At 33.5% G+C, this 26,296-nt stretch overlaps 3 protein-coding genes across 11 annotated transcripts; 2 read left to right on the top strand and 1 right to left on the bottom strand.

The window, feature by feature from the left end:
* Positions 1-2,344: 2,344 nt before the first annotated feature.
* On the bottom strand, positions 2,345-13,657 carry LOC140894706 (probable hexosyltransferase MUCI70). Of its 7 annotated transcripts, XM_073303285.1 has the most exons (14): positions 13,308-13,657; positions 12,952-13,219; positions 12,319-12,615; positions 11,967-12,177; positions 11,742-11,851; positions 11,465-11,664; positions 10,834-10,937; positions 9,959-10,146; positions 9,672-9,871; positions 8,252-9,572; positions 4,411-4,455; positions 4,086-4,193; positions 2,893-3,051; positions 2,345-2,759 (listed from the first exon to the last, which is right to left on the bottom strand). In XM_073303285.1, exons 2-10 carry the CDS (start codon positions 13,184-13,186, stop codon positions 9,306-9,308), a joined length of 1,812 nt encoding a protein of 603 aa, XP_073159386.1. In that variant the 5' UTR covers positions 13,187-13,219; positions 13,308-13,657; the 3' UTR covers positions 2,345-2,759; positions 2,893-3,051; positions 4,086-4,193; positions 4,411-4,455; positions 8,252-9,305. The 7 variants fall into 7 exon arrangements, with proteins under 7 accessions (XP_073159386.1, XP_073159384.1, XP_073159385.1 ...); XM_073303283.1 differs by having other exon boundaries at positions 4,086-4,311; positions 4,411-9,572; XM_073303284.1 differs by having other exon boundaries at positions 4,411-9,572.
* Positions 13,658-16,376: 2,719 nt separating this feature from the next.
* LOC140864475 (serine/threonine/tyrosine-protein kinase HT1-like) lies at positions 16,377-20,137 on the top strand. Of its 3 annotated transcripts, none has more exons than XM_073268679.1 (8): positions 16,377-16,507; positions 16,623-16,752; positions 16,935-16,996; positions 17,186-18,076; positions 18,305-18,760; positions 18,866-19,509; positions 19,669-19,787; positions 19,881-20,137. In XM_073268679.1, exons 4-6 carry the CDS (start codon positions 17,330-17,332, stop codon positions 19,124-19,126), a joined length of 1,464 nt encoding a protein of 487 aa, XP_073124780.1. In that variant the 5' UTR covers positions 16,377-16,507; positions 16,623-16,752; positions 16,935-16,996; positions 17,186-17,329; the 3' UTR covers positions 19,127-19,509; positions 19,669-19,787; positions 19,881-20,137. The 3 variants fall into 3 exon arrangements, with proteins under 3 accessions (XP_073124780.1, XP_073124782.1, XP_073124781.1); XM_073268680.1 differs by having other exon boundaries at positions 16,418-16,540; XM_073268681.1 differs by lacking the exon at positions 16,623-16,752 and having other exon boundaries at positions 16,395-16,507.
* A 3,520-nt stretch (positions 20,138-23,657) lies between these two features.
* On the top strand, positions 23,658-24,579 carry LOC140867807 (non-classical arabinogalactan protein 30-like). Its single transcript, XM_073272867.1, has 2 exons — positions 23,658-23,934; positions 24,167-24,579. The coding sequence occupies exons 1-2, from the start codon at positions 23,658-23,660 to the stop codon at positions 24,457-24,459; spliced, it is 570 nt and encodes a 189-aa protein (XP_073128968.1). The 3' UTR covers positions 24,460-24,579.
* Positions 24,580-26,296: the final 1,717 nt, after the last annotated feature.

Here is a 26,296-nt window from a genome sequence, read left to right as displayed (position 1 = left end):
CAAAATCAACTTGAAATTTTGATACACTTTGAATTGTAATGTCATTATTTAACTATTATAATTTAAAATACACCATAAATTTTTTATTCCACATAATCGTTAATTTATTTTTGGAATAAATTTAAATTTATATTGTGGTTGTTTCATTTTAATTTGATCTAGATCCTTAGTATACTAAACATTTGTTTATTTTGATTTTATTTTTAAAAAAAATTGAAATATTTGGAATATATAATATTTTAAAATAAATTTTATGTTTCAATTATTTTAATTATTTATCTTTCTATTTTTATTTTTTAAATACTTATAATAATATTTTTTCGCAGAGAATAATAAATTCTAAAAAAAAAAATCGCCTTTAAAAAAATTTGTTCCAAACGTGGATATATGTTTTTTAGTTAGATTAGAAAACAACTGATATCACATATATTTAAAATTGTTAAAAATAAATTTTAATTAAAAATTATAAAATTTATAATTTTTTTAGAAAAAATATTATTCTAAGTTTGTAAATAATATAATATAAAATACATATGTTATTGTTGCGTAAGATTATTAATTTTTGTGAAATCAAATTTTACACGTCTCAATATTTTTATATATTTTGTATAAAAAAAAGGAACCAAAATTTTATGTATCTCGAGATAATTTTTTTGTATTTTATATTTTCATTTTATATAATAAAAAATTATGGAAATTTTTAAAAATAAAAATTTTATTTACAAAAAACAACTAAATATTTAAATTTTTAGCAGTTGATGTACAAAAGTTTGATATTTAGATTTCTTACATAAATCAAGATTTTATAAAATAAGTATTTAGAAGGATATATTTGTCTAGCAATTGATTAATTTTATGAAGTAGAGTGTTGTTAACACTTTTTAAATGGTAAATAACACTATTATTATTATTATTATTATTATTATTATTATTATTATTATTATTATTATTATTATTATATGGAGTACTAAATTTGTCTTTGACATATTTTTGTTGGTCTCAAAATATTTAGTGCTATGTCTTTATTATTTCTAGCAGACTTTTCTATTTTCTATATATATATATATATATAATAGATAGATTTTAAAAAAAATGAGATTTACCAAATACAGTGTCCAAAAAGGAAAGAAAAAAACCTAATAATAACCTAAGCAAAGCAGGGAACTTCTGATTTCCGATCGATCACACAGGTTTAAATTGCGTATGACCTCGATTAAACAGGTTTTTGTAGCTCGATTCTCATTTGAATTCGACCCTTTTCCCATAACCCAAATTGCGTAGTGTTCTTCTTGTGGTTTTCCAGTCATTTTTAGGGCTGGCAAAAAATACCGAAATGCCGTCATACCACCTTTACCGTATCGAAAATTTCGATATACCTTACCGTACCGAAATTTTCGGTATCGATATCGGTATAAGATTTTTGAATTTTTGGTATTTCGGTATATCGAAAAAAAATCGGTACGATACATATCGTACCGAAATTTTCGGTATCGGTATCGGTATAAGATTTTTGAATTTTCGATATTTCGGTATACCGGAAAAAAATCGGTACGATACCGTGTATACCGATATTTTTATAAAAAAAAACAGTATAAAAAATCGGTATACACGGTATCATACCGATACCGTATCGAATTTCGATATTCGGTACGGTATCGGTATGGATTTATGCCATACCGAAATCATGTCGGCATGCCGAAATTTTTGATATGATATCGGTATCGGAAATTTTAGTATCGAAATTTTCGGTATGGTATGCGGTATTCGGTACGATATGCGGTATACTATAGCGAACCACCCCTAGTCATTTTCGTCGAGGGAATTTCAACCAAACCCGGCCATGCCATTTCATGCTGTTTTTCTTGTGTCGAGTCTTCTAATCTTTGAGCTTTGGAAATATTTCAACAAGCCTAGCTAGTTAATTTCATTGAGTTTTCAACCGGGCCGCAGCTTCTGCTCTTCTTGTGGATTTCCCGTCATCTTCGTCGACAGAATTTCAACTAAAACCGGCCATTACACGATGTTTTTCTTGTGTTGAGTCATCTTTGAGCTTAGGAAATATTTCAACAAGCCTAGCTAATTTCATTGAGTTTCTAACCGTTCTCGCGACTTGTGCTTATCTCTGTGGAGGCGAGGATGAGAATGACAAACTGACCCCACCCTAGGGTGTCTATTTGAAAACTATTTTAAAAGAGAACGAGAAAATAAACAGTCATTAAAAGATCCACTCCATTGTCATCCTCAAAAGCGGATACATGGAATCCTCTTATAGCCGGAGTTAGGTTCTTTTTGTTGGGTTTGCACCAACAAATCGGAAAATTTTCATTCTAGAGGAATACTCTGAACTCTGAAGGTGCATTAATATATGGACATTTGTCATAAATTTTTAAGTCATAAACTATTTAAGGATCATGTCATACAATGTGAATCGTATTATTTTCCCATGCAATTTTAGAATATTTGTTGGAGCAAATTTTGGAGGAAAAATAGCAGCTACCAGGATATATCAGCCAAATAGCAGCTACCAGGAGTTGGTGTGTTCTCACAAGGTCAACTTGGTTTCTTCTGGAACTAACAAAATTTTGCCTGAAATACTGTACTCCTCGAAGGCTCTATGCGCCTCTCCGGCTTCAGAGAAACTGAAAATTTTACCAATTATTGGCTTTATATGTCCTGCTTTTATTAGTGGCCAAAACTTTGCTATGACATCAGACTGAGCGACCTCCTTTCAAGAGAATGTAGACTCGGCAAATCTTCCCCTGTATACCATCAAGCATCATTCAAGCAAATGGAACATAAACAATATCACTTATATCAACAGGAAAATACATAAATAAAGCGAAAACTCATATAAAAAAGATAAGGACACATATACTTGGGTAGTGATTCTACCTATGACGCTAACATCCTTCTCAAGGAGGGCTGAAAGGTCAACATCCATGTGGCTCCCAATCTTGAATCCTAAAACGACGAGAGACCCACCTCTAGCTAAACAATCCAAGTTCTTTTGAAATTGACATCTCCCACTAAAATCCAGTATAATATCCACCCCTAAAAACGGATTATAGAGTTATATTCAAAATCATATTAATGATCTCACGAGATAACTAAAGCATCGATTACAAAGATGAGATATCGTTTTTTTTTCAGTTCATTGAAATATACATTACATTATGCAGATATATAATATCTAAGCAAATATACAAGCACATGCAATAATTTTGCAACTCTTCACACCACACTCAAAAGGTACATGTTTTTGGGATTCGTTCACCCTTTTATTTACAAACTCACAAACTACTTTTCTACACATTTCTTTTTGTTCTTGGCAGGGGAAATCCTGCTACTCATATCCGCATATTATCCTGTAAATCGTTATGTGACCACACAGATATCCTTCAATCAACACGATAATATATAAATACAGTCTGTGAATTATTTCCACAAGTCAACAATCAACCTGAGAACTTTTGACAGTCTACCACATCGTAGGTCCAAATACAATAATAGGCAATACCTTTACATGTGGACTTCTAACTTGACAAATGGAAAAGCATATAATCATGCAATAATGAAACCAATAGATATTTAGGTCCATCATTCTTTCAACCCAAACAATTTGTAATGCCAACATAATTAGATCCATGTTGGAAAGTAAGAGAGATTGGAATTCACACTTCTACCCTTCCTCAACAAGTTGAAGATGTTCCTGCTTTCACATTACAGCCGGCAATCCTTGATTGATAAATCTTAATTTATTAGTTCCCAAAAGTCATTACAAATATTTCTCTCACATGCAATTTACGTCACTTCTGAAATTTATAGAGATATTCATACTGCATATAACAGTATACATGACCTAAAATATCCCTTGATTTAAATTTATTTTCCCCAGAACAAAATTTTCCCTTATTAAATTCTAGTGTGCATCCAGGTAAAATAATAGTCTAACTTTCTTTCACAAGTAAAAAAATCTGTAACACTAATAAAAAGTGACAATACTTTTGTAACTCAAATTTAATTAAATAGTTGTCTGATAATACACAGATCCGAAAAGTAAAAGAGCATGATAATTCTGCATGTACCTTTTTTTCTAGTTTCATCCTTCACGCGCTTGTAAAAATCTTGTATTTTGTAGTTGATGCAGATGTCTGCTCCTAGGGTTTTGCAAAGTTGCAGCTCGTCTTCCATTCCTAAAAAAATCCATTCAATTACAACATATTATTTGATAATTATTTCACATAATATGGTCTGATATGGACGTGCTGCGGTAGTCACCAACACTGAAATAAGAGTATTTTTCAAGTTTCCCTGTCCAAGAACAAGTCTTTGGTCACTCCGATTATCAAATTCAGATCATTCTTTTATATCCTGTGTCCAACCAAATATGCTGCCTCGAATTGTTCTCACCTGAATCCTGGGGTGCAACATCCTTTCACACATGAAAAGTTCCCCCTGGGGCAATGAAAACTCTACCATTGAAAGTTTCCCAATACTCAAAGATAGATTATTGTAAAACATCATCCAATACCCTGTTGCTACTTAAGCATTTAAAACCACCAAATTAGCTTATTTCCATAAAGTGGGCAAAAACAGATTGGTTAGTCATTATGAACATTATCAAGAACCTTAGTTGCACCAAACTTATGCTATTTTCACCAAATCCAAAGGAAAGACACAGAAACAACGAAGTCTGAAATTAAATTTGAACAAATCTAAGACTAATTGTGGTCACTATAGTTTCTAGAATCTAGTTATAGTTAAAACTCTTAGCAGAACAAAAATAGAAATAATCAAGGTGAAAGTTTTGACTTGTGAGTATACACAATAATATTACAAGCGTAGTGCCAAAACTATTTATTGACTTATTTCTGTTGATGTTATGGCAATATTGGATATTATCATTTGGCTGAATTCCATTTAGATAACCTTCTCGAAGGTGGAAAGATTTTGAAAAAGATAAGGTTCGTGAAGTGTGGCTGTGAAAAAAATTGTAAAGAACAGAACAAGAAGGATGCAACTATGCTGTATTGAATATATATACTGAAATTAGGATATTACCCAGAGGATTCCTCTGCAGAGGTCTTCTGCAACTTACCTTAGCTAAGGTAGTAAACACTGAAGTAATATAATGACCAAATGCCTAACACTATTCTACTTCCTCTTCTTAATTTCCCACGCCCCCTTCCCCGAGTCATTCCCTTCTAAATTCTTTTTGTAACTAGATACATTATTTGGGCTCCGTTTATTTAAGCCCATGGCAATACTATCCTCTGGACCCATAGACATGAGTTCCTAACAAACTTTTGAAAAGATAAGCTCCGCGAATGTTTGCAATAATATATTTAGCCAGCAGTCGATTTTCAAGACAATTCAGTTATTGGCAACTTCCAAATTTAGCCGATTACAAAATGGAGTTCACGATAAAATTTGAGTCGTCATAACTGCAATCATGACAACATTTACCAGAATAATCTTCACAACATTGAATCTTGCTGCTTTGTCTCTTGAATTGAAACACTTTACAGTCATAGTGACGTGGTGAGGTGTGTCAAAGATAAGAAGCAACAATATGTTTAGGCCATCTCCAACCCAATACGTTATCTTGGTGTAACAATAACATCAAAATAGTGTAATTCATACATCAAATCTAAAACTAATCTCCAACCCATCAACTCTAACCTTTACGCTAAAAGGAATATTATCTATTATTTTATTTACCACAACTAATTTATTCCACAAAATATTAATTAACACATTAATTAAAATATCAACACAAAATTAATTTGTTCACCAAAATATTAATTAACACATAAATTAAAATAACACTTCATTAATTATATGCTTAAGAAATTTATATATTGGATTTAAAAAATTAATAAATTTAAATTAATAATTAAATATGTTTAAACAAATACTTTTAAAAAAATAAAATTAAAAGTTAAAATATTATTATTTTAAATACTTAAAATTATAATTTTTGGGCAATTTGCTCAAAAATCCCCAAATGCAAACATGTTTTGCTTTGGGGTCCCTAGTCATAAAATGTGGTACAAAACAATACAAGATGTAGTACAAAACCATACAAGATGTGGTACAACTTACCAAAAATTGTGGTACAAAAAAGTGGCTAGGGAGTGCAGAGCAAAACATGTTTGCATTGGGGATTTTTGAGCAATTTGCACATAATTTTTATATGTAATTAATAAATTTAATTGTATATTTTATTCCATTAAATAAATTATTCTAAAATATAAGATATTAAATTATTAACTGCAAAACTAAATGCAATTAAACATTACAAAAATAAAATAAAAACAAAAAATAAAAATAAAAAGACTTAACGCTATTGCTACAGTGTTGCACCAAATTTAGTGTTGTACCAAACCAAATTTAGCATTCCTCCAACATAACACCAAATTTGGTGCAACACTTAGAATTCCTTCAACATAACGCTAAATATAGCGCTCGGTTGGAGAAACCAATTGGACGCCATCTCAGCTTCCAAGGCTAAGATAGCGTCCGGTTGGAGATGCCCTTAAAGACATGTAATTGAAGAAACAAGATAACTTGAAACATTTCACAAAGTCATAGTGACGTGGTGAGGTGTGTCAATGATAGGAAGCGATGATATGTTGAAAGACGTGTTATTTAAGAAATAAGATAATTACAACACAAGGATGTTACAAGTCATAGTTATTTAAAATCCAAAATGTGCGATTAGACTGATGGATTGATGAGGCTCAACATTTGCACCCCATCACAAGCCAAAGCTCGGCCCTTAGAGTGAGTGCCTTAAACTTGAAGCCCCGACTATGGTAGGCTTTAAATGCTCAAGAAGGTTATTAAGTGTGGTTTAAGATCACCCTAGCGCTTATACTTCATATAAAGCTATTGATGAAGAGTATAAATATTTGTTAAACTCTACTAATTCAAAGCAGATACATTCTGATAGATTTTCCAGAATGTTCTAAATGAAGCAAAAGTGTAGGATCAAACTCTCAACAGATGAGTATTAATGACAGATCACAAAGATTTAAACTGTGAGCTACAAAATCAGTACAAAATAAACTCTAAATTTGAGCCATATGAATAAACAATTCACTACATGTTGGTCATCTTTTTATAGATGAAAAAACTGTGCATATATTTTTATGTATATAAAATTTGAATGGTGGCAGCTCGTTATTTTTGTCCAAAATATCACAATATCGAACATGCTGTAAAAAATGAGATAATATTTGGAAATTAGAAAAATTGATGTCACATAACTTAAATTTTACAATGCGCTGCAAAAGTTCTACTCATTTTGTATGCATTTTAAAAATGTCCAAAGATGGAATGACCAAGAGAACTAGGAAAATGACTTAGTATGAATAATTGCAGGTTGGATCTCAAAGACTTCAGTTAAGACAATCTTTCTATATTGCAGATACGACACAAGTTAAAGTTCCAACTTCTGTAGCTCCTCCTACAACAATTGGAGCGTTCTTGAGCATAGGAACACTTTTGCCGATCAGTAAAGATCATCAACCATGATAAACATGGGAAAAGATCTTCCCACTTGGAATCAGTCGGTCAACAAACTAGTAACAATGTTTTTTTGCCAACATACTTGTTGCTAAAAACATGCATGAGATTGTTTAAACAAAAATAAATAAACAATATGCTTTCAAGCCTATTTTGATTTTCAGTGAAGCGAGATGCTAAAATCAGCCAAGATGGAAAAGCATTTGCTAATCATGTTTAGTATGAGAAGATCCATTCAGTTAATAACACTAACAAAAACTATTTGCACAGTAAGTAATTCATTTTCCATTTGAAGGATTTAACAAAGAAGTCTCTGCAGTTGTCAATTTGAGGTACATATAAGGATTTCCAAGGCCATTAACTATATATAGAGCCAAAAACATTTGGGCTATGAACTGTGCTGAAGAAAATCGCAAATTACAAAGTGGTTCTCATTTTAACAAATTACCCATACACATGTAGTTGGTCAACTCAAGTGGTTCTAGAGATATAATCCATTAATCTCTAATTTTTTGAGAAGGCAACGTAATGTTCTGATGTGAACAGTAAAACTCCATTTATTCCAATTTTATTATATACATATAAGAGAGTTGTGATCCCCACTCGGTTATCATACTTACCTGCTGTGACCTTATGCATAAGCCCTTGAATAGTTAAACTGCAACTATGTTTGCATAGGGTAAAATAAATCAAACTGAAAATTGTAACCAATACTACCTACCTGCTACAACAAAAACTTCACAACCGATGATCTGCACGGCTCTTGGACTGGGGCCAGAGAGGTATGTCGAGATTCTCAGCTGTTTGTAGTTGAGTCGAGCTTTGCAGAGTGAGCTTAAAAATGCAGTTTTTGAATTTTGACTGCACAAGTTTCGCGCAATTGACATAAACAACGGCGGGTTGTGCGTCTTTAGCTTTAATATACACGGGGAAGCATTGCTCCAAGGATTGAATATGACAGCCCATATGTACAACGATCACATTTACCATTACTGAAGGATACAAACACTACATGCATGATAATGCAACACGCAGACTCACAAGAACTCAGGAACAGAGGAACTTGTTTCGTATTGAACTAGTTCCCTTTGGACACACGATATATAACTGACTCTATATACATACTATGTTCTTCGGCCTTCATTGTAGTGTAAAAATGAATAAATAAATAAAAAGCCATGTGGTTTATTGTTAAACCAAGACGAAGTTAAAAGCCTTGATTCTTGAGTAGTGCTAATTGAATTATTTTATGTATGAAAATAAACGAGCTTTTTTTTTAATGTTTTTGAAACAGTTTTTTTACTTGGCTTACCTTGATAAAAATGTTTTTCCTCTGTATATTATTTTTAAAACTTCGTCTTCAAATTTTTGAGCTAAATATTCAGCTCTAAGATGAATCAACAAGTTTTAAGGAGCATGTTTGCGACGATTTGAATGTGTGAAACAAAACTTTTCAAAAAAAATGGCGCAACAAATCTGCTGGGGACTCAATCCAGGAAACAATATGCAAAAAAATTGTGCAGAGAAGATGTTGTAGATATATAAATGGAGCACCACCTTTGCCTGCAGGGGCTGGTGGCTAATCCATGTGATTTATATACATCAAAAAATGGACAAATGTGCCATCTGTAAATGTTGTCAATATAAATAATGAGAAGGATAAAGAATACCCGATAAGAAATATGACTGCAACTCTCAACTTGCAAATTTCCCCAACCCCATGGTTGACTGATCTTCAAAACAATCTAGGTATAGACTAAGAATACATTGAATAGTTACCCCATATCTTTATGATTAGCAACAATTTTCCGGTTACGCTTGGATTTCTTGACGCCTCGCTTCGTGGAAATTTTCTTAAGTGGACTGCTTGTACTGTCTGGTGAACTTTGGCTTAAATTTTCTTCGGTTGATGATGGAGGAGAAGGTGCATGAACAGTGGCTTCGAGGGGCGAAGGAGGTGATGGAGGAGGAGGAGGAGCCTGAGCAATGGCTTCAAAGGGCGGAGGAGGAGCCCAATGCTCAAGCAAGTCTTTATGGTACCCCTGCAATGGTAAGACATTTGTGAAGTTGCATAAGGGAACATGGTGAAAGCAAACATGAGTTGAATGCTAGACAAATCTTTAGAACACATCCTATATTACCTGAACAACAAAGTTGCGTCTTTCACAATCCAAGAACATATTGATGGTGTAATTAGTTTTGGACCAAATCTTGTCTCTTACGGTGGAAAAACTTAATTGATCTCTGGAAGTAAAGCGGTCGACTTCGTTAAACCAAAGACAAGTAAAGAGATTGGAGATAGGAATGTGCTCCCTTATTATAACACATCCTTCTGGAACATCTGGAAATGAAGGCTCGTGAGATATAAAATAGCAGGTTATAACCAAAGAAAAGAGGAAAAGAAATACCATCTTAAACATTGCCCTACCGCTGGTGATGGGTAATTTATCTACAGTATATGGTGTTAAACCCTCCTTTTTATAAAATTCAATTTGAAAATCGAAAGAAGCGTTGTCATACTTCCCAGCGGCCTTATTAGCTTCGGCTTCTACAAACACATCGAAGCGCTTGTAATGCCTCGATATGGCAAAACTTGCGTTTTTCCTCCACAAAAACCTGAACCATATTCAAAGAAGATTCATTGAAAAAATTGTTCATAGAAAGGAAAAGAAATTACAACCATACACATTAATCCAAGTGGAATGATCATTATTTTACCCTTATCAAAAAGTATGCACAGTGCACACCTACAACTCCAGTGAAGGAAAACGACAAAGTGGTAAACTTGTAAAGCCACTGATCATGCTACCAAGTTATGTTTCATAAATTAATATTAAAGCAAGTTTACCTGCCATTGAACGTATTATTTGCCTGATAAGGTTGTACGACGAAAACATGGGCAAACAGTCGCTAAACATGAGAAACCAGCATAGTGGAGTTCCATATCTCAATCCAACACGACAATTAAGCATTTGGTATGGTCTGAAGTCCACTAACTTACTAGTGATAGTAAATAAATTTAAGTCAACTATACAATCACAAGACCCATAAGACAATCAGACATTTATGTTGTTCACACCAAAAAGATTTATTAAACAAGTTGGAGTGCCAAGTCATATGACCCACCAGATTTTATAGGCTTCTGTCATCTAGATTATTTACAAGAAAAGATGGGATGCATGCTGTAAAAGTTTGGCTGGACTCCTATGGTAACCAGATTGATAACCTGATGTAAAACTACTAATGCACACATAACTGTAAGCCCAACAGCCACCTATGTGGCTAATCCTAGGTTAGGTGTACCTTTCCAGAATTTGAACTGGATCCACAACCAGCTCAAGCTTTGCATCAACCCACAATGAGTACCGGGCTCTTGGGAAAAGCCGATGGAGTAGAAGTTTTGGAATCTGTCATTCAAAGAGCAAATTTAAGTAAAGAGATGTCAACACCTGTTTCCAAGGCTGAATAGACAACGATATAGAGCCAACAGATAATTGAATGAACGTCAGATGATTTAAACTTCTTAACCTTAGATTAGTTAGTTGCACACATACATGATATCCCTCCATTACAGTTCGTCTTTACAACGTAAAGATCTGGTTCTTTTCAAAAATTAAAGACAGAGTTAAGAAATCAGTTAGGGTAGTAAACTTTCTTATGACAAATGGCCTTAAAATTGCTTGTTTGAGTTCGGTCATGGCATTATGAACTGGAAAAATGAGTGAACAATCAAGGATCAACTTCAAATGATCAATAGACTAATTCTATTTCACATCGATCATAAAAAGATCAAATAACCAAAAGAACAATAGTCATGGAGGCCAATGCGAGGAGGCCAATGCGAAGATGTAGTTTGTCTAACTTACGACAGTGAACACACAAAACACTTGCCTAAGCACAAAAGATTTTATTAGTCAGCTTTCGGATCATTTACCTTTCCGTTTCGTCTTGGATCCAAGTACGGTAGGTTTTGAACAACAATAATTCTCCATTGCCCAACTTTCTTATTATTGCCAATCTCACTCGAATTTCTGAGAAAAACATTTGTTTCTTCATCCACAAACATATGGAAGCAAACATTGTTTTTCGAATAATCACTAATATTCTTTGGCTGACGTATTACATCGAAGTTCCCTGGTAATGGTGCATTTTTTACATTAATAAAAGAGGATTTAAAAGCAAAGGGAAACAACATTTAGATTGGCCCGTACCAAATATTGCCGATGCAACAACGATTCCTTGACAAGTTTCCATCTCATGCAGGTCAGAATCATCAATATCATAACCTGTGTGCTGTCCTGGTTTCGCTCCCCTGACAAAACTGATACACACAAACATTAGAAGAAACATATATCTTATTGGAAGCAAGAGGGACACAGTTTTTGGCAGTAAAATATAAATAATGCCAAATATACAAACTAAGAAAATTATCATACCCACAGTGCACTTTCATGGACTCTTTGATATCAAATGAATCATTTCTTTGTCTTATTGAAGGGTACCCACCAAATTCAGAACCGCCAAATTCAGATTTAGATAAAATTTCTTCATGGACATATGCAAGATTTTTAACAACGGGCGAAAATGATGATGCATTTGGAATTCGAGCAATAGCATATTCCATTGGTAGGTAGCATACTGGACATGCTGCAAGTGCAAAAGGCCAGAAAACCATCAAAAGAAACACCTTGGCCATAGAACAAATGTCAATATTAGAGTGCATCTCTCTTCATAACAACAGTCTTAAAAAATTAAAACCCAAACAAAATGATATAGCGATCAACTCACGCCGTGGTCCTATTCTCTTCTTATCAGCTGGTGGTGGAGGCAATGCAAAATGCTCACAAGGATTCCCAGGAGGGAGTTTGTATCCAGTAAAAAAAACACTGGGAGTAACTGGAGTTGGAAGTAGAGAAGGAGGTTGTATAGTTACATTTGCAATTACTTGCACCTCTTCGATTTGAGGAGAGAAAGTTACATCAACACTATCATTTTCCTTCTGCTTTGAGATTGTCTCCTTCTGCTTTGAGATTGTCCCAAACTCAATACTTATATTTGGAATAACGGCTAGTTGAACATCTTCACCTGCAGGTACTCAAAGGTATAATACATAACTGACCCACATTTTGATCCCAAAATCAAAAGAATCCAATCAGACCGGATTCGAAGTCTGGCCTATATGTTTGTTTCTAACCATACAATTATTATAATTATGTTAGCTGGTGTAACTTCATACACACAGACAACAATGAATCAGAAGCATGCACTTGAAACACCAGATCCAACCATGTACTTTTAAATGAGTAGAAATGCTTATTCAAAAAATAATAAAAATCAATAGAATGCCACGATTTGTCTTATATACTTTCTTTAGTGCAACAAGTAGCAGAAAGGTAGTGATAGAAAAAGAGAAAGCCAAACCTTTGCCCACATACAAAACCCAGATGAAAACTGCTGCGGAAACCAAAGATAAAAGCAGCATTCCAACCTTGTTTCGAGGGGCAAATTTACAGATCCAGTGGAACCACATCTTGGGAGGTTTTCTCGATGAAACTGGCGGTGTAGTCTGAATTGGTAATGATACTAAACTGTTCTGAATTTGCTGCAGAGATCCATAACTTCCTGAAGATCGAACACCCAATGACCCTGTAGTCATTGTTGTCCAACTAAAACTCGTTCAACTTAGTACCTAAAACATTAAACCAGTAATATATCAATATTCAATAATAGTGCAATAAACTCATTATTCATATTAAACCGAAGGGTATATTTCTCACTTCCGGCAGCCCGTAAACTACGAATGAATGAGCTGAAATCGAGCTTCAAAGTCCTCGCAATCGAAGCTAGACAAGCTCGACTCCGAACAGCAGCTGCCCATGGTGGTTCGAGAGGCGGAGGACGGCGGCAACGTCTGGGAACGGCCGGAAAAATTAGGGGAAGGTCCGGATCGATCGGAACTTAAACTAGGACTCGAAAAGAGTTTGAAATCGACCGAAAGCAACAGAAAAAATCAGACGAAATCGTAAGGATTACAGTAAACAAAACCACTTTATCAATTTTTAGTTGAGGGTCGATTTCGGGAGGTTGGTTCAGGTCGATTGGGAAAGAGATGCAGGACATCAAAAATCATATCCCAATCTCCTTTACACACAAAATAACAATAATAATATTTCACAAAATAACAATAATAATAATTATTATTAAAAAAAATCATCCCAATCAATTTCTGTCCAAAAAAAAAATCATCTCATTCAACCACATCGACAATTAAGTTGGTGTTCTTCACACTTATTTTTAGAGGTTGCAAACACTACCTAAGATTGGATGTTTTGGATTTGGATCGAATCGGATTCATCCAAAACTAACTCAAAAAATTAATCCAGTTCAGTCTTTGTCCAATTATATAATATCTAATTATCTAATTATTAAATTATTGAGTTATAATTTTGAGAAAATAATATTTCATATTTAATATAATTTAACACTTAAAAATTAATATATTTCTCACAATTTCGTAATATATATTTATATAATTTTTAAAAGCCCTTAAAAAGCCTTTAAAATAACTTATTTTAGTGAAAATTGATTTCATATATATCTATATATATAAAAACTATTATTTTTTTTGAAAATGATAACTTAAAATAATATTTTAAGGCTCATAAAATTATCATAAAAATATTTGGAATAAAATTCATATATCTCGTTCATCCACGGTCCCGCCTACGCGATCGAAAAACACAAATTTTAAAAATCTCAAAAATAGCATAAATGCAGTTTAAAAGATAAAAATAATATTTAAATCATGCAAATAAATTCACATAAATTAATCCAGTTCGGTGTTAGTTCGAGTAAACAAAATAACTTGAAACTTATTATTATTATTATTATTATTATTATTGTTGTTGTTGTTGTTGTTGTTGTTGTTATTATTATTATATATAAAATTAATAAATATTTGCTATATTTTTATGTGTATATTTTAAAAAAATTATTGTATACGATATAATATATTTTCATCATTTAATATTTGTTTTGTACAGTTTTTTTAAATAATTTTTTTTTTATTTTTTATAGTAAGTAAACTTTAAATTTCACAACTAAACTTTCAAATTTAGATTATATATAAGTTTAGATTTTATTATATGATTAAATTAAATATTATTGTATGTTTTGAATTTTTATTTAATTATTTTGTTAAAAAATAAAATCAGGTTTCTTCGGGTTAGTCGGATTAGCCAAATTTGGGTTTGGGTTGAGCATTTTTGGATTGGCTCAGATTTCAATTGATAATTTTTAGATAATATTTTCGTCTACCCAACTCGAACCCATCCGATCCAACCGAATTGGCACCCCTGTATATAAATCATATAATAAATATATATGAAGATGAGGGATAATGTGACTATAAAAATGGTACATGCGTTGATGTGCATGAGTTGGTATGATTTTTTTGACTATTAATTAATTTTTTTAAAAAAATGTAAATCTAACGTATGTAGTTGAGGATTGAAAAAATTATATATCGTAATTACTAATTAATCAAAATTTAATCATGCAAAATAACTTAAATGGAATAATCAGATAACTCAGCGAAAACTTAAATAATTCAACTAAAACTATCGACAAAATACAAACGGTCCCAAAGCAGATGTTGAAAGTGTTTATACAACCCAATTGAAGATAGTACTACAATCCATCGTGCTGCAACTCACCGACCGCTATCTTCCGGTCCGTCCAACCTAAGTCATGCCCCGTGGAATGAGGTGTTTAGAACCAAAATCGAGGACTTGAGCTAACAATGCTCAGTTTGAAAGTATAGTTACTTACTGAAACTAATCAGAGTCCAGCGATATACCTGCTTCCGTAGTCAGTCATTTGATAACGATGATCCTAAACTCAAGGCACAACACTGCTAAAGCCGGGTAGCACTTCATCACTACTGAGCCTTCGAGTACGACGCCCAGAAACCCTTAGAACATAGCTAGACACGAGAAAGAAATTGTAGGAACGAGAAATGAAGAATGAGCTCGGCTGCTGACCGATAATTTCGGATGTGAATAAATTTAGCAAGCGAACCAGGTCAAGTAATAGTAAATTGACGAAGAGTCAAAGTATCGATCATGATTACCAAAATATAATTATTTTACAAAATAATAAAAGGATATTGAGTTTATTCAATTAAAACTTGAACGAATAAATAAATTAACAGTAAAGAGATGAAAACAACTTGCAACTAAAAATTGGAGAATAAATTCAATATTAAACAAATCGGTCAGGACACACGAATGTATCAAACCAATTTATGCATACACATAGTACAATCTAAGACTCAAATTTATTCTAAATCACGGTTAATTTTCCTATTATATACAACAATCTATTTCTACACTTTGTCAAACCTATTCAAGTTGTACAAATTAATTATTTATGTATCTTCTCATTTTTAAAATTGGATCACCGAACTATTGAAAAATTGGACTAAATTAAATCTATAAAAATAAGAAAAAAAAATTGAGTCATCCAAGCTACCGCCCAAACAGAAACACATAGCTCCACCCTGAATTTTTCCCCTAAACAGAATTTTTAGATTCACCCTTTATTATCATGCCGTATGCTTTTCGATTCCAAGGACCGGAGTTTATGAAATATAAATCGTAATGATGCTAAAATTTTTAAAATTTTAATTAATTTAAAAAATGGTTAAATTCGTATTATTATTATTATCATATATTTAATATTTTTGTTTTTTAAAATAAATAAAAATATTTATCAAAATGTGAAGAAACAATTTTTTATAATAAATCTAAAGAACCTTGAAAAATTAAAAGCCAGGCCTAGGCGGCCTAGCCTCCTTTATTCAATTTAATTAAACAAAGTAAATAAAAAAAAATCCTGCAACTCCATTCGCTACTGAGCTTCAACGTTGACATGTGGTGGTATTAATATTCTCCTCCAACTTCATCGGCCCCACGACGTAAATCACTCACCGTTTCTCCGTATAGAATTTGTATATTTCTATTCACATTTAGATTTCTCTTGTTCTGGGATTGTACTTGTGATACTCATATGAGTCATTATGCTGCATGAAGTTTTGGCTCATTTGAATCGGTGGGCTTTCTTCGAAGGACGTGTTTTTAATTGGTGGCAACTATTCTACAAAAATGTTTTTTTAGCTACCAAGAATAAGAGATAGCATATGATGGAAGATATGCCCTTTGGGTGAGTCAAGATCCCAATTTTGCGTGTTTGAAAATAATGATTTTTTTTTTTGTGGGGCAATGAGGTGTATAATGATGGGTTTTACTTTCTTTTCAAGACAATTGAGTATGCTTTATTTTTTTTTCCTTGATTTTGATTTTTTTTTATACCATTCTGTTTGGGAATTTATGCGACATTTTCAGGAGCCGATGGAAGCTGGAATTGACTTTCTAGCTAAAAGGGGTTTGTTTGTGTGATTGATGAGGTATGGAATAGTGTTTGGTAGGCTAATATTGATAAATTCAATAAGTAGGTCTCATCTCCATGCATTTGTATTCATATTTGAAACTTCTTATGTTCTTCCTTTGATATGTGAAGGGTTTCACGGATTTCGGTTATAATGGCAATTGATTTATATATGTATATATGTTTTTGACCGTCGATATTATTTCAGGGTTCTTAATCTCTGATGGAGGTGGAATTTGATTCTTCTCTCTTCATATTTTGATGGGATTGAAAATTCTGTAGTTTGTAGTTGGAGTGTAGTGAAATCTATAGGTGATTCGGAGGAGGGGTCATAGAATTTTAGATCTCAACAATGAATGAAGAAGTTAATTCCTGGATAAGGAGAACTAAATTCTCGCACACTGTATATCACCGTTTGGATGCTTCAAGATTGAGCTCGGTTCCTTTTAATGTTCAGCCTATTAGAATATCAGACCGTGTCAAATCCTCATTAGAACCAGCTGTGGTGAATCCTAGACCAGAACCAAATGCCATCCAAAGTCAGCAACATCCTACCATAAATAAGCCAAGGGCTGTATCCCCTCATCCAGAAACTAAGCTTTCTGATTCTTTTAGGGAAGCCAGGGTTGATCAGAATAGATTCTTGACTCCATGTCCACGACGGAAAGAAAACGAGACCAGACTTGTTGGCAATTTGTTCTGTAAAAACTCTAGTGAAAGTAAGGCTGCGACTCTGAATTCTTCAAGAATCCATAGTCCTTTTAGGCATTTCACTTCGATGAAGTTTCACGACAAGTCTAAGACCCGTAAGGAGTCAGCGTGGACAAAGTATTTCGATCATGGTGGGGGAAGAGTCACCTCTGTGGATGCTGTAGATGAGCATATGCTTGATCTTTCAAAGTTATTTTTAGGGTTAAGATTTGCCCATGGTGCCCACAGTCAACTTTACCATGGGATTTACATGGACGAGCCTGTGGCAGTGAAAATTATCAGAGTGCCAGATGATGACGAAAATGGATTTCTAGAAGCTCGGTTAGAGAAGCAATTTAATAGAGAGGTCACTCTCTTGTCTCGTCTCCACCATCAAAATATTATAAAGGTGTGTTCAACATGTTTTCCTATCATGACTAATTAACTAGCCACATTTTTTTGGTGAAGTGTTTCAAGTTTTACAAAATTGACTTGAGTTGCTCAATATTTTGATGTGTCCTGCTTATGACAGTTCTGAAAATCGACGTTAATAATGGTCTCCCTGTTTTTTTTTTAAAAACAATTTTTGAACCAAGATACTGAATTTATGATTTCTGTCAATGATATTGTAATGTAGCTTGTGGGGGCATGCCGAAAACCTTTGGTCTTTTGCATTGTCACTGAATATTTGGCCGAGGGATCTTTGAGAGGATACTTGCACAAGCTTGAGCATAAATGTCTTCCTTTGCAAAAGTTAATCTCTATGGCTTTGGACATTGCACGAGGAATGGAGTATATTCACTCACATGGTGTTATTCATAGGGATCTCAAACCAGAAAATGTTTTAATTAACAAAGATTTCCGACTCAAAGTAGCCGATTTTGGTATAGCTTGTGAGGAGGCGTACTGCAATCTGCTAGCAGACGACCCTGGTACATACCGATGGATGGCTCCAGAAATGATCAAAAGGAAGCACTATGGACAGAAAGTCGATGTGTATGGCTTTGGACTCATTTTATGGGAATTTTTGGCTGGAACTATCCCATATGAAGAAATGACTCCTATACAAGCTGCTTTTGCTGTGGTGAATAAGGCATGTTTTGACGATTATATGAGCATTAAATTTATCAGCATCTTCTCGCCTTTTGAATCGTTTTCGCCCGCATTTACTAAAGTGATGCTGTCTATGATTTTTCAGAATTTGAGGCCTGCTATACCTTCAGGCTGCCCACCTACCATGAAAGATTTGATCGAACAATGTTGGTCTTTGCAACCAGACAAGAGGCCTGAGTTTTGGCAGATTGTGAAGGTACTAGAGAAGTTGGAGTGTTCATTTGCTTGTGATGGAACGCTCAACCTGTTACAGAATCCAACATGTCAAGATATTAAGAAGGGACTGGTTCATTGGATTCAAAAACTCGGTCCTACTTCATCCATGCATAAACCAAAATGTTTTTGATTTCTTTTTGTGATTTAACTGGTGTAATTTTCACCAAATACGAATGTAGTTGGAAAGCCTTTAGATAAATGCCTTTGTAAAATAATACTACACCAAATGTGATCATCGTCTTTTATTATGGTTGAGTCCATTTCTCTCTCTTTTTCCTTTTGCCTCAAAGTCAGCCAGATTGTCCCCTGAAACTTATACTGGTTCCTTATTTCCCATAGCCACTCATTTATCTGATCATCCAACATTGTTGAATCCCCCACTTTTGTTTTTCTTGAAAATAACATTGTTGAATCCCTGAAATGCAACACAATTCTTAACCTCTGATCAGTACGTGACACATGACGCGAGCCTGTCGTTATGGATTAGTAAAACCACATTCCATTGAACATCAGGTATGTATCTCGTGAGTGAGCCCACTGCCTTTTTTTATCCTTTAATTCATTGAGCTATCACAATATTTGTGCGACGCCAAATACTTGTGCCAACCACTACTCCACTAGGGTAATCAAGTACTTAACTTTTCCTGTTTTTGGTACACACACGAAGTGCAGATTCATTAGCTTTTGTACCAAGTTGAGCCCGTGTTGCTGTTTAATTTCTTTGGCACTAGGAGATGAAACGCTGCAACTAACAATCGTTCACATGTCTCCCATGACACCTTTTCTCCGAGGTAAGAGTACTTTTGAATCTTGAGTTATTGAATTAGGGGAATGGAAGATCAGAAAAAGTATTTTGTGAATACTGCTTATTTATAAACTTTCAGGCACCTTTTTCATGGCTGCATCAGCATCCGTTTTTGGTCGAAGCCATTAGCCATGGATCATGATCCCGTAGAAATATGGCTTTCTTGGAGTTTTGCCTTGTTGGATTTGTTTGACTAAATGATGATCGTTTCCTCTCTTTTTTTTCTTTTATTTTTAAATTGGATTTTGTCTTCATTTCCCGATATTATCATCGTTTCTATTTTTTCCGAAGAACTATATTGCTAGCTTATAATTGATGAATTACGTGGGGAAAAAATTAATATCGTCCAATTGGTATGTGATCATCATAATTTCTGATTCAATGCGTCTATGGTTAGTTGATGTTCTTCATTCCAAGAATAATAAAAATCACATGTAATTCTCGTGAGTAATGCAACCCCATTGAATTTAGGACTTCATCATTGGGCCACGCTGATAATATGTCCAAACTGAAATCGGCTCAATTACGAGGTCCATCTCCAAGGAAAGTAGACTTTACCATAACTCGCACGTTTGAAATAGCTCATAGGAAGTATTTTTTAGTTTTTTTTTTATAAAATTTTGTGAAGAAAAAACTGAGAATTGATTTCTAGAAGTTCTATCAAAAACTATCTTAATCAAAAATAACTTTTTTCGACGAGTCCAAGATTAAAAGTCCGTTTATGTATGTGGTCAATAAATTAAAATTATATATTCTCCTAGCTAGGACATGATGTGAACCCGTTATTTTCTCCGAACATAATGGCGTCAATGTCTCAAAGACAGTCACATGAATGTTTCGTTCGACCTACCCCATGGGTTTTATTTCATGTGGTAGGTGGCAGCATGTGAGTGGTCCATTCATGTGGGACCCACGTCAATTGATGTTAGGCCCACATAAATTGGCCAATCACATGCCTACACGTACCCTATGGGGTAAAACCCATGGGGTAGGACCGAACAATCCCACATGAACACGGTATTTCTTACCACTGTGATATTAATTGAAGGACCTTAGATTTTATAAAAGTAATGGCAAACTCATATGTATTGCCTTTTAATGTTCTAAGAGGTCAACGAGATAAAGATGTTACCGGCTCAATGATAACAATAGCAACACATCACTTTTGTCCTCCATGGCTCCATGCGTTACATATTTGTGGGTGATGCTACATGTACATGAAAGGTTACAAGTTGGGTTACACGTTGCACTTAAAATTATATAAATATCCTTAATGTATTTTGGAAAGATTTTTTTCAAATCAAGTGGATGGATAATTTTATAATTTCATATGTAATGTGTAACTCAATGTGTATATGTAACATTTCCCTTTCTATAATCGATTTTTTTACAAGTATCTTGGAAAAGAATTAGAAATCAAAGTTGTAAAATTTAAAATCCAATTTAAAATTTCCTGATTTTTTTAATAAGCTTTTTATTTTATTTTACCTAAAGTTAATTTGTCATACCAAAACTTAGGGGAATTGTGGGGATGAAAATTTTCCCCATGAAATTAGAGATTAAATTTGCACGCAAAGTTAATTTGTCGTGAAAAAACAGAGGGGGTATTTTCATTGGATAGTGGAAAAATCCACCATCTGAAACTTCATTTATATAGACCTACGTGTGTTTTAGGTAAATAATTTTGATTTTGGAAAAAAAAGTAACTTTTGAAACTCATATAGCGTCATTCAAATACATTCGTGAGATAATATTTTTTGCATTTTTTTAAATTATATCTTGTCATTTTTTCCCTATTTCTTGTTAATATTTACATGTAGTTTAATTGTTCGTGACTGCTTCCAAAAAATACTTATCGATCACGAGCTCAAAAGTTTACGAAAAAAATCTCATAAACGTTTGTTTTAGAAACGACCTCAAATACTACTATTTAAACCCGTCAATAAAGTCATAATGTTTGGATGGTATTTAAAAATAATTGAAAAGCAGGGCTTCAAACACAAGAAAGCCAATTGCTTGATCCGCGTTGATTCGCTATTTTAGTTGCAGTTAATTGATTGACGACTCGTAACCACGTGGAGATCGAGACCTTTCCCTATGTCACTATTTATTAAAAAAAATATTCTTAATTAAGTTTAAATTTTGAGCTGCATTAATTGTCTGAAAATGGCGGAAAATTTTAAATCGAATGCCGTACAAGTGATTGTGGTTAGTTCAAACTTCAAAGTCAACATCCCGTTTCTCTAAACAATTAATTACTTATTTTAGTTTGTCAGATAATTAAATTATCATTTGGAATCTAATTACTGAAATCGATAAGTAAAATACTCTTCGCAAACTTCAAAAAAGCCGAGTCAAAGGGGGACGGTGAGTTCGAGTCGTTCGATTTTCCCATCAATTATGAAAGTTGCAATCATTAAAAAAAAAGTGATTGTTAGATTTTAATTTTTAAAAAAATCATTTTTATGTATTTTTTAAACTCATATTATGTGTTAGTTTATCTTTAACTTAATTGAAATCCAAAATCTTATGATTCTCCAAAAGTGATTTTAATAAAAAAAGTCAATGTTAAAATCACTTTAATAACTTATTTATCAAACACTACCCAAATTTGATTTTTAGATTTTCACATTTGTTTCCAAACACAACCAACTTTTGATTTTCTTAACTTTTTTATAATCTATAAATTTAATCACTTCTACAAAAGCATAATTTTTTGCAAACACTACTTAGCTAATTCCACCAAGTATTTTCTTCCAATCTCTATTTTATTAACAAGTTTATTTTTTAAAAAATAATTTTAGAGTCGCGTCTCTTTTTAATGTAGTAAAAAATCTCACAATTTCGCTAATTCCAAATACGCGTTTCTTTAATTTAATAATTAATTTGTTTGTAAAAAAAAAAAAAATACAAGCATAAACACAATCGTTAAATAAAAGTTGTTTTACTATTAATATTTATTTTAGGGAAAATAAGTTTTTTGGTCCAGTAACTTTATCCCCTTTGGGTTTTGGTCCATTAACTTTTCCGATGTGGGTTTTGGTACACTAACTTTGAATTTTCAATGTTTTTTGGTCCAACTGCATACGTGTCAGCTTTTGATTCATCCACGTCATCATTTTGGACCAATCAGAAGTTGACACGTATGCAGTTGGACCAAAAAACACTGAAAATGCAAAGTTAGTGTACCAAAACCCACATCGAAAAAGTTAATGGACCAAAACCAAAACATGGACAAGTTAATGGACCAAAAAATTTATTTTCCCTTTATTTTAATAGTGTCTAAAAAAGAACAATAATGAAATTTCACAACTGTTAATGGAATTTTCATAACAATAATAAAATTTCACCACTTTTAATAGAATTTTCTGCCCGCATCCTTGCCTAGCAAAATATATGTATAGTATTTCTTAGCATGCAAATTCTCACGAGATCTCTTTTTCTCTCATGCATGCTTGTATGAATACTGATTGAACGGAATGCCTGAAGCTAAAATTTAAGAAGAGAAGCCTTTATAAATGTTTAATAACAAATTTATATATGTAAAAAGAGATTTGTTTATAAATCTTCAACTACAAATTCATGTAGAACAATATTTAATGGAGATCGAATTAGTGAAATCTTGAGATGAGAGTCAATCAAGAGATATATATTTCATATGCGTAGCTTTGAGATGCTCATGCTGATCATATATATATTAATTATGGTATATTTTAATAGCCTTGTGATTATATATTTACCATTTTAAATTTTTGCCATGCGCAAAAAAAAAAAAAAAACTCCAAAAATGGGCTTCCAAAGCCCTATAAATCAACTCCCAGTGAAACGATGAAACCCCACAGAAAGCACGAAAACAATGGCTTCTCCTCATTTCTTGAATGCTCTACTTCTTCTACAATTTTCTCTAGCATTAGCTAATATTCCTTTCCCGCCGTCTCCTCCGGCCCCGGCCCCAGCCCCCGTGCCATTTGATGACCCTATCTCCCTTCCGCCGTCTCCCCCGCCCGTTGAACCACCCCAAAGTCACCCACCATTTCCAAGATCATTTAAGGTTGTTATTCAGGGTGTCGTCTACTGCAAGTCCTGCAAATACATTGGAGTGGACACACTCACGGGAGCTTCACCTCTTGTTGGTGAGCGATTCATGAGTTTCCTTTAATTCTTCATCAACATTTTCAGTACGATTGTTGCACTAAATATATTTTAAGATCATGAAGATGCATGGTGTATAAATAATATATGGAAAGAATTAAGTCGCATGCACGTACTATATATATAGATCCTTATTTTTACGTAGTAGTAACATATTCATGCATCATTTTGACGTGACACTTAATTTCTTAATTTGTTGATCCTTTCTGACAGGAGCGGTGGTGAAACTACGATGCCCCGGCTACATAAAGGAGGCGGCCAAGACGGACGAGAACGGGTATTTCTTCTTCATGCCGCCGAAGCTGACGCCGTTCAACTCCCACAAATGCAAGGTGTTCTTAGTCTCCTCTCCCAAACGGACATGCAACGTCGCCACCAATCTCCATGACGGAGACGACGGCGCAACCCCCGTGCCATTCTCTCAGATATATAACCCGTCGCCTTTGGCGATCTTCAACGTTGGACCCTTCGCCTTTGAGCCCCACAAGAAATTGCGATGTCGTTAACTAATTGATTTGCGTGCGTGCGTTTTGATCTTTCCCAATATTTTATTTTCGTATCTGGTTTATCATCAGTATTTTTATTTGTTTTGCCTCGCTGTTGTTTTTAATAAGATTACAAGTCAATGTTTTTAATGACCTATGGCTTCAATAAATAAATAAATTAATGACATTTTATCGTAGTTTATAATTTACGGACATAAATTAAACCAAGGACTTTATCCGTAAAGAAATCACGTGGTGATATACATCTTCAAGATGCAGTATATAATGTCACGCCCCGAGATCGAAACGCAGCATCGACGTTGTTAACAATTTTAAATCGTAAAACAACAAGCCATGTAGTGTATAAATAGCCTTCAACCAGTCTTTTACAAATCCAAAAATGTCTTTACAATATCAAAACATGACAATAGCGGAAACGAAACATAAAAGATAATAAAACTAATAAGACTGCTAGCATTTCCATAATTTTCGACTTGATCACCAACCCCAGAATGTGTGTTGCTCATCGTCATCCAACTGCTCTTCGGTATCTGGGAAGGGAAGTAAAGGGGATGAGTGTTTTGGAAAACACTCAGCAAGAGGGGGCCAATCGTACATGTAAATGTCGAATATACATATATATAGGAGTTCAAATGGAGCATGTTCCAACACATGTCGCAACATAGATCAAGACAAGACAAAACTTGAAACTGAGCATCAACACATATCATGAATGAAACATAAACTTAGACATAGCACTGTTATTCATCTCGTTAATCATGACTACTGATCAGTCCCTAATTTTTACTCCTCTAAGGGGACGAGACCTTAAACGGTTATTATAACCCACCGCATCAAGGCCATATCATATCTTATCATGTTTTCGGAATTCCTTATCCATTTCTTAAGTCGAATTCTAACAGTGCATAACAAGAAGTTTCATGGAATAAACATGTAACACCCGAAAATTTTAATACGTAAATTCGCATGCATAATTAGGGAAAAATAATTATTTAAAAATTTATATTTGGGTTAAATGACATTTATGTGTTATTATGTGAATTATATGCATGATTTAAATTTATTTTATCATTTAACCCGCAGTTATGGTATTTTTGGATTTTTGAGAATATTTATTATTTTGATCGCGTAGACGGGATCGTGGACGGACGAGATACCAAAATTCTTAGCCAAAAATATTTTATGAGTTTATGAGCCTTAAAATCTTATTTTAAGGTATTTTGTCAAGAAAATTTTAGTATTTAATTATATATTTATTTAAGAGTTGATTTTTAGCCAAAATAAGTCATTTTAATGACTTTTATTAATTTTTAAAAATACTATAAATTAGTATTTCGGGATTTTTGATTAGTTATCAGATTAGTAGGTATTTTTAAGAGTTTAAAATCTTATGTTATATTATCTATCTAATTATTTCATACTAGATCTTATCCTAAATTATTGATAGTTACAAAAATTTATTTAAAAACCTAAACCTACCCCAAACCCCACACCCATTCAGCCGACATCTCATCTCCTCCCACCCCCATTCTCACGTTTCCAGAAAGAAAGCAATCTCCATAGCCAATCCTTCATAGATTTTTTTGGAGTCTTTGGTTCGTTCGTCGTCCCGGAGTCCCGTAAACGCATCATCCGTTCGTCAATAATTTAAAGGCATGTCTAAAACTTTTCTTTGGCCACCATATGAGCTATTATTCATGCATGATTGTTCTTGTTCAGAAATTTCATAAGTATTTCGAATTTATGCAAACTTTTGATGTTTGATGCATGTATATGAGAATTCATGATCATAACTCATGTTTTTGCCTAGCATGGTTCGGTCCAGGGCTAAGGGCTT

Source organism: Henckelia pumila, chromosome 4 (assembly GCF_033568475.1).
Source record: "Henckelia pumila isolate YLH828 chromosome 4, ASM3356847v2, whole genome shotgun sequence".
In the NCBI taxonomy this organism is placed as follows: Eukaryota; Viridiplantae; Streptophyta; class Magnoliopsida; order Lamiales; family Gesneriaceae; genus Henckelia; species Henckelia pumila.
Note: the sequence above shows the minus strand (reverse complement) of the source record. Positions and strands in the feature narration are given on the sequence as shown.

Coding starts and splice junctions, on each gene's coding strand:
- LOC140864475 (XM_073268679.1), top strand. CDS start 17,330: ATGAATGAAGAAGTTAATTCCTGGATAAGGAGAACTAAATTCTCGCAC. Junction 18,077..18,304: donor ACCATCAAAATATTATAAAG/GTGTGTTCAACA, acceptor ATTGTAATGTAG/CTTGTGGGGGCATGCCGAAA. Junction 18,761..18,865: donor CTTTTGCTGTGGTGAATAAG/GCATGTTTTGAC, acceptor ATGATTTTTCAG/AATTTGAGGCCTGCTATACC.
- LOC140867807 (XM_073272867.1), top strand. CDS start 23,658: ATGGCTTCTCCTCATTTCTTGAATGCTCTACTTCTTCTACAATTTTCT. Junction 23,935..24,166: donor GGGAGCTTCACCTCTTGTTG/GTGAGCGATTCA, acceptor CCTTTCTGACAG/GAGCGGTGGTGAAACTACGA.
- LOC140894706 (XM_073303282.1), bottom strand. CDS start 13,186: ATGACTACAGGGTCATTGGGTGTTCGATCTTCAGGAAGTTATGGATCT. Junction 10,147..10,833: donor CCAGTTCAAATTCTGGAAAG/GTACACCTAACC, acceptor AATATGGTTCAG/GTTTTTGTGGAGGAAAAACG. Junction 9,872..9,958: donor TAAATTACCCATCACCAGCG/GTAGGGCAATGT, acceptor CTTCATTTCCAG/ATGTTCCAGAAGGATGTGTT.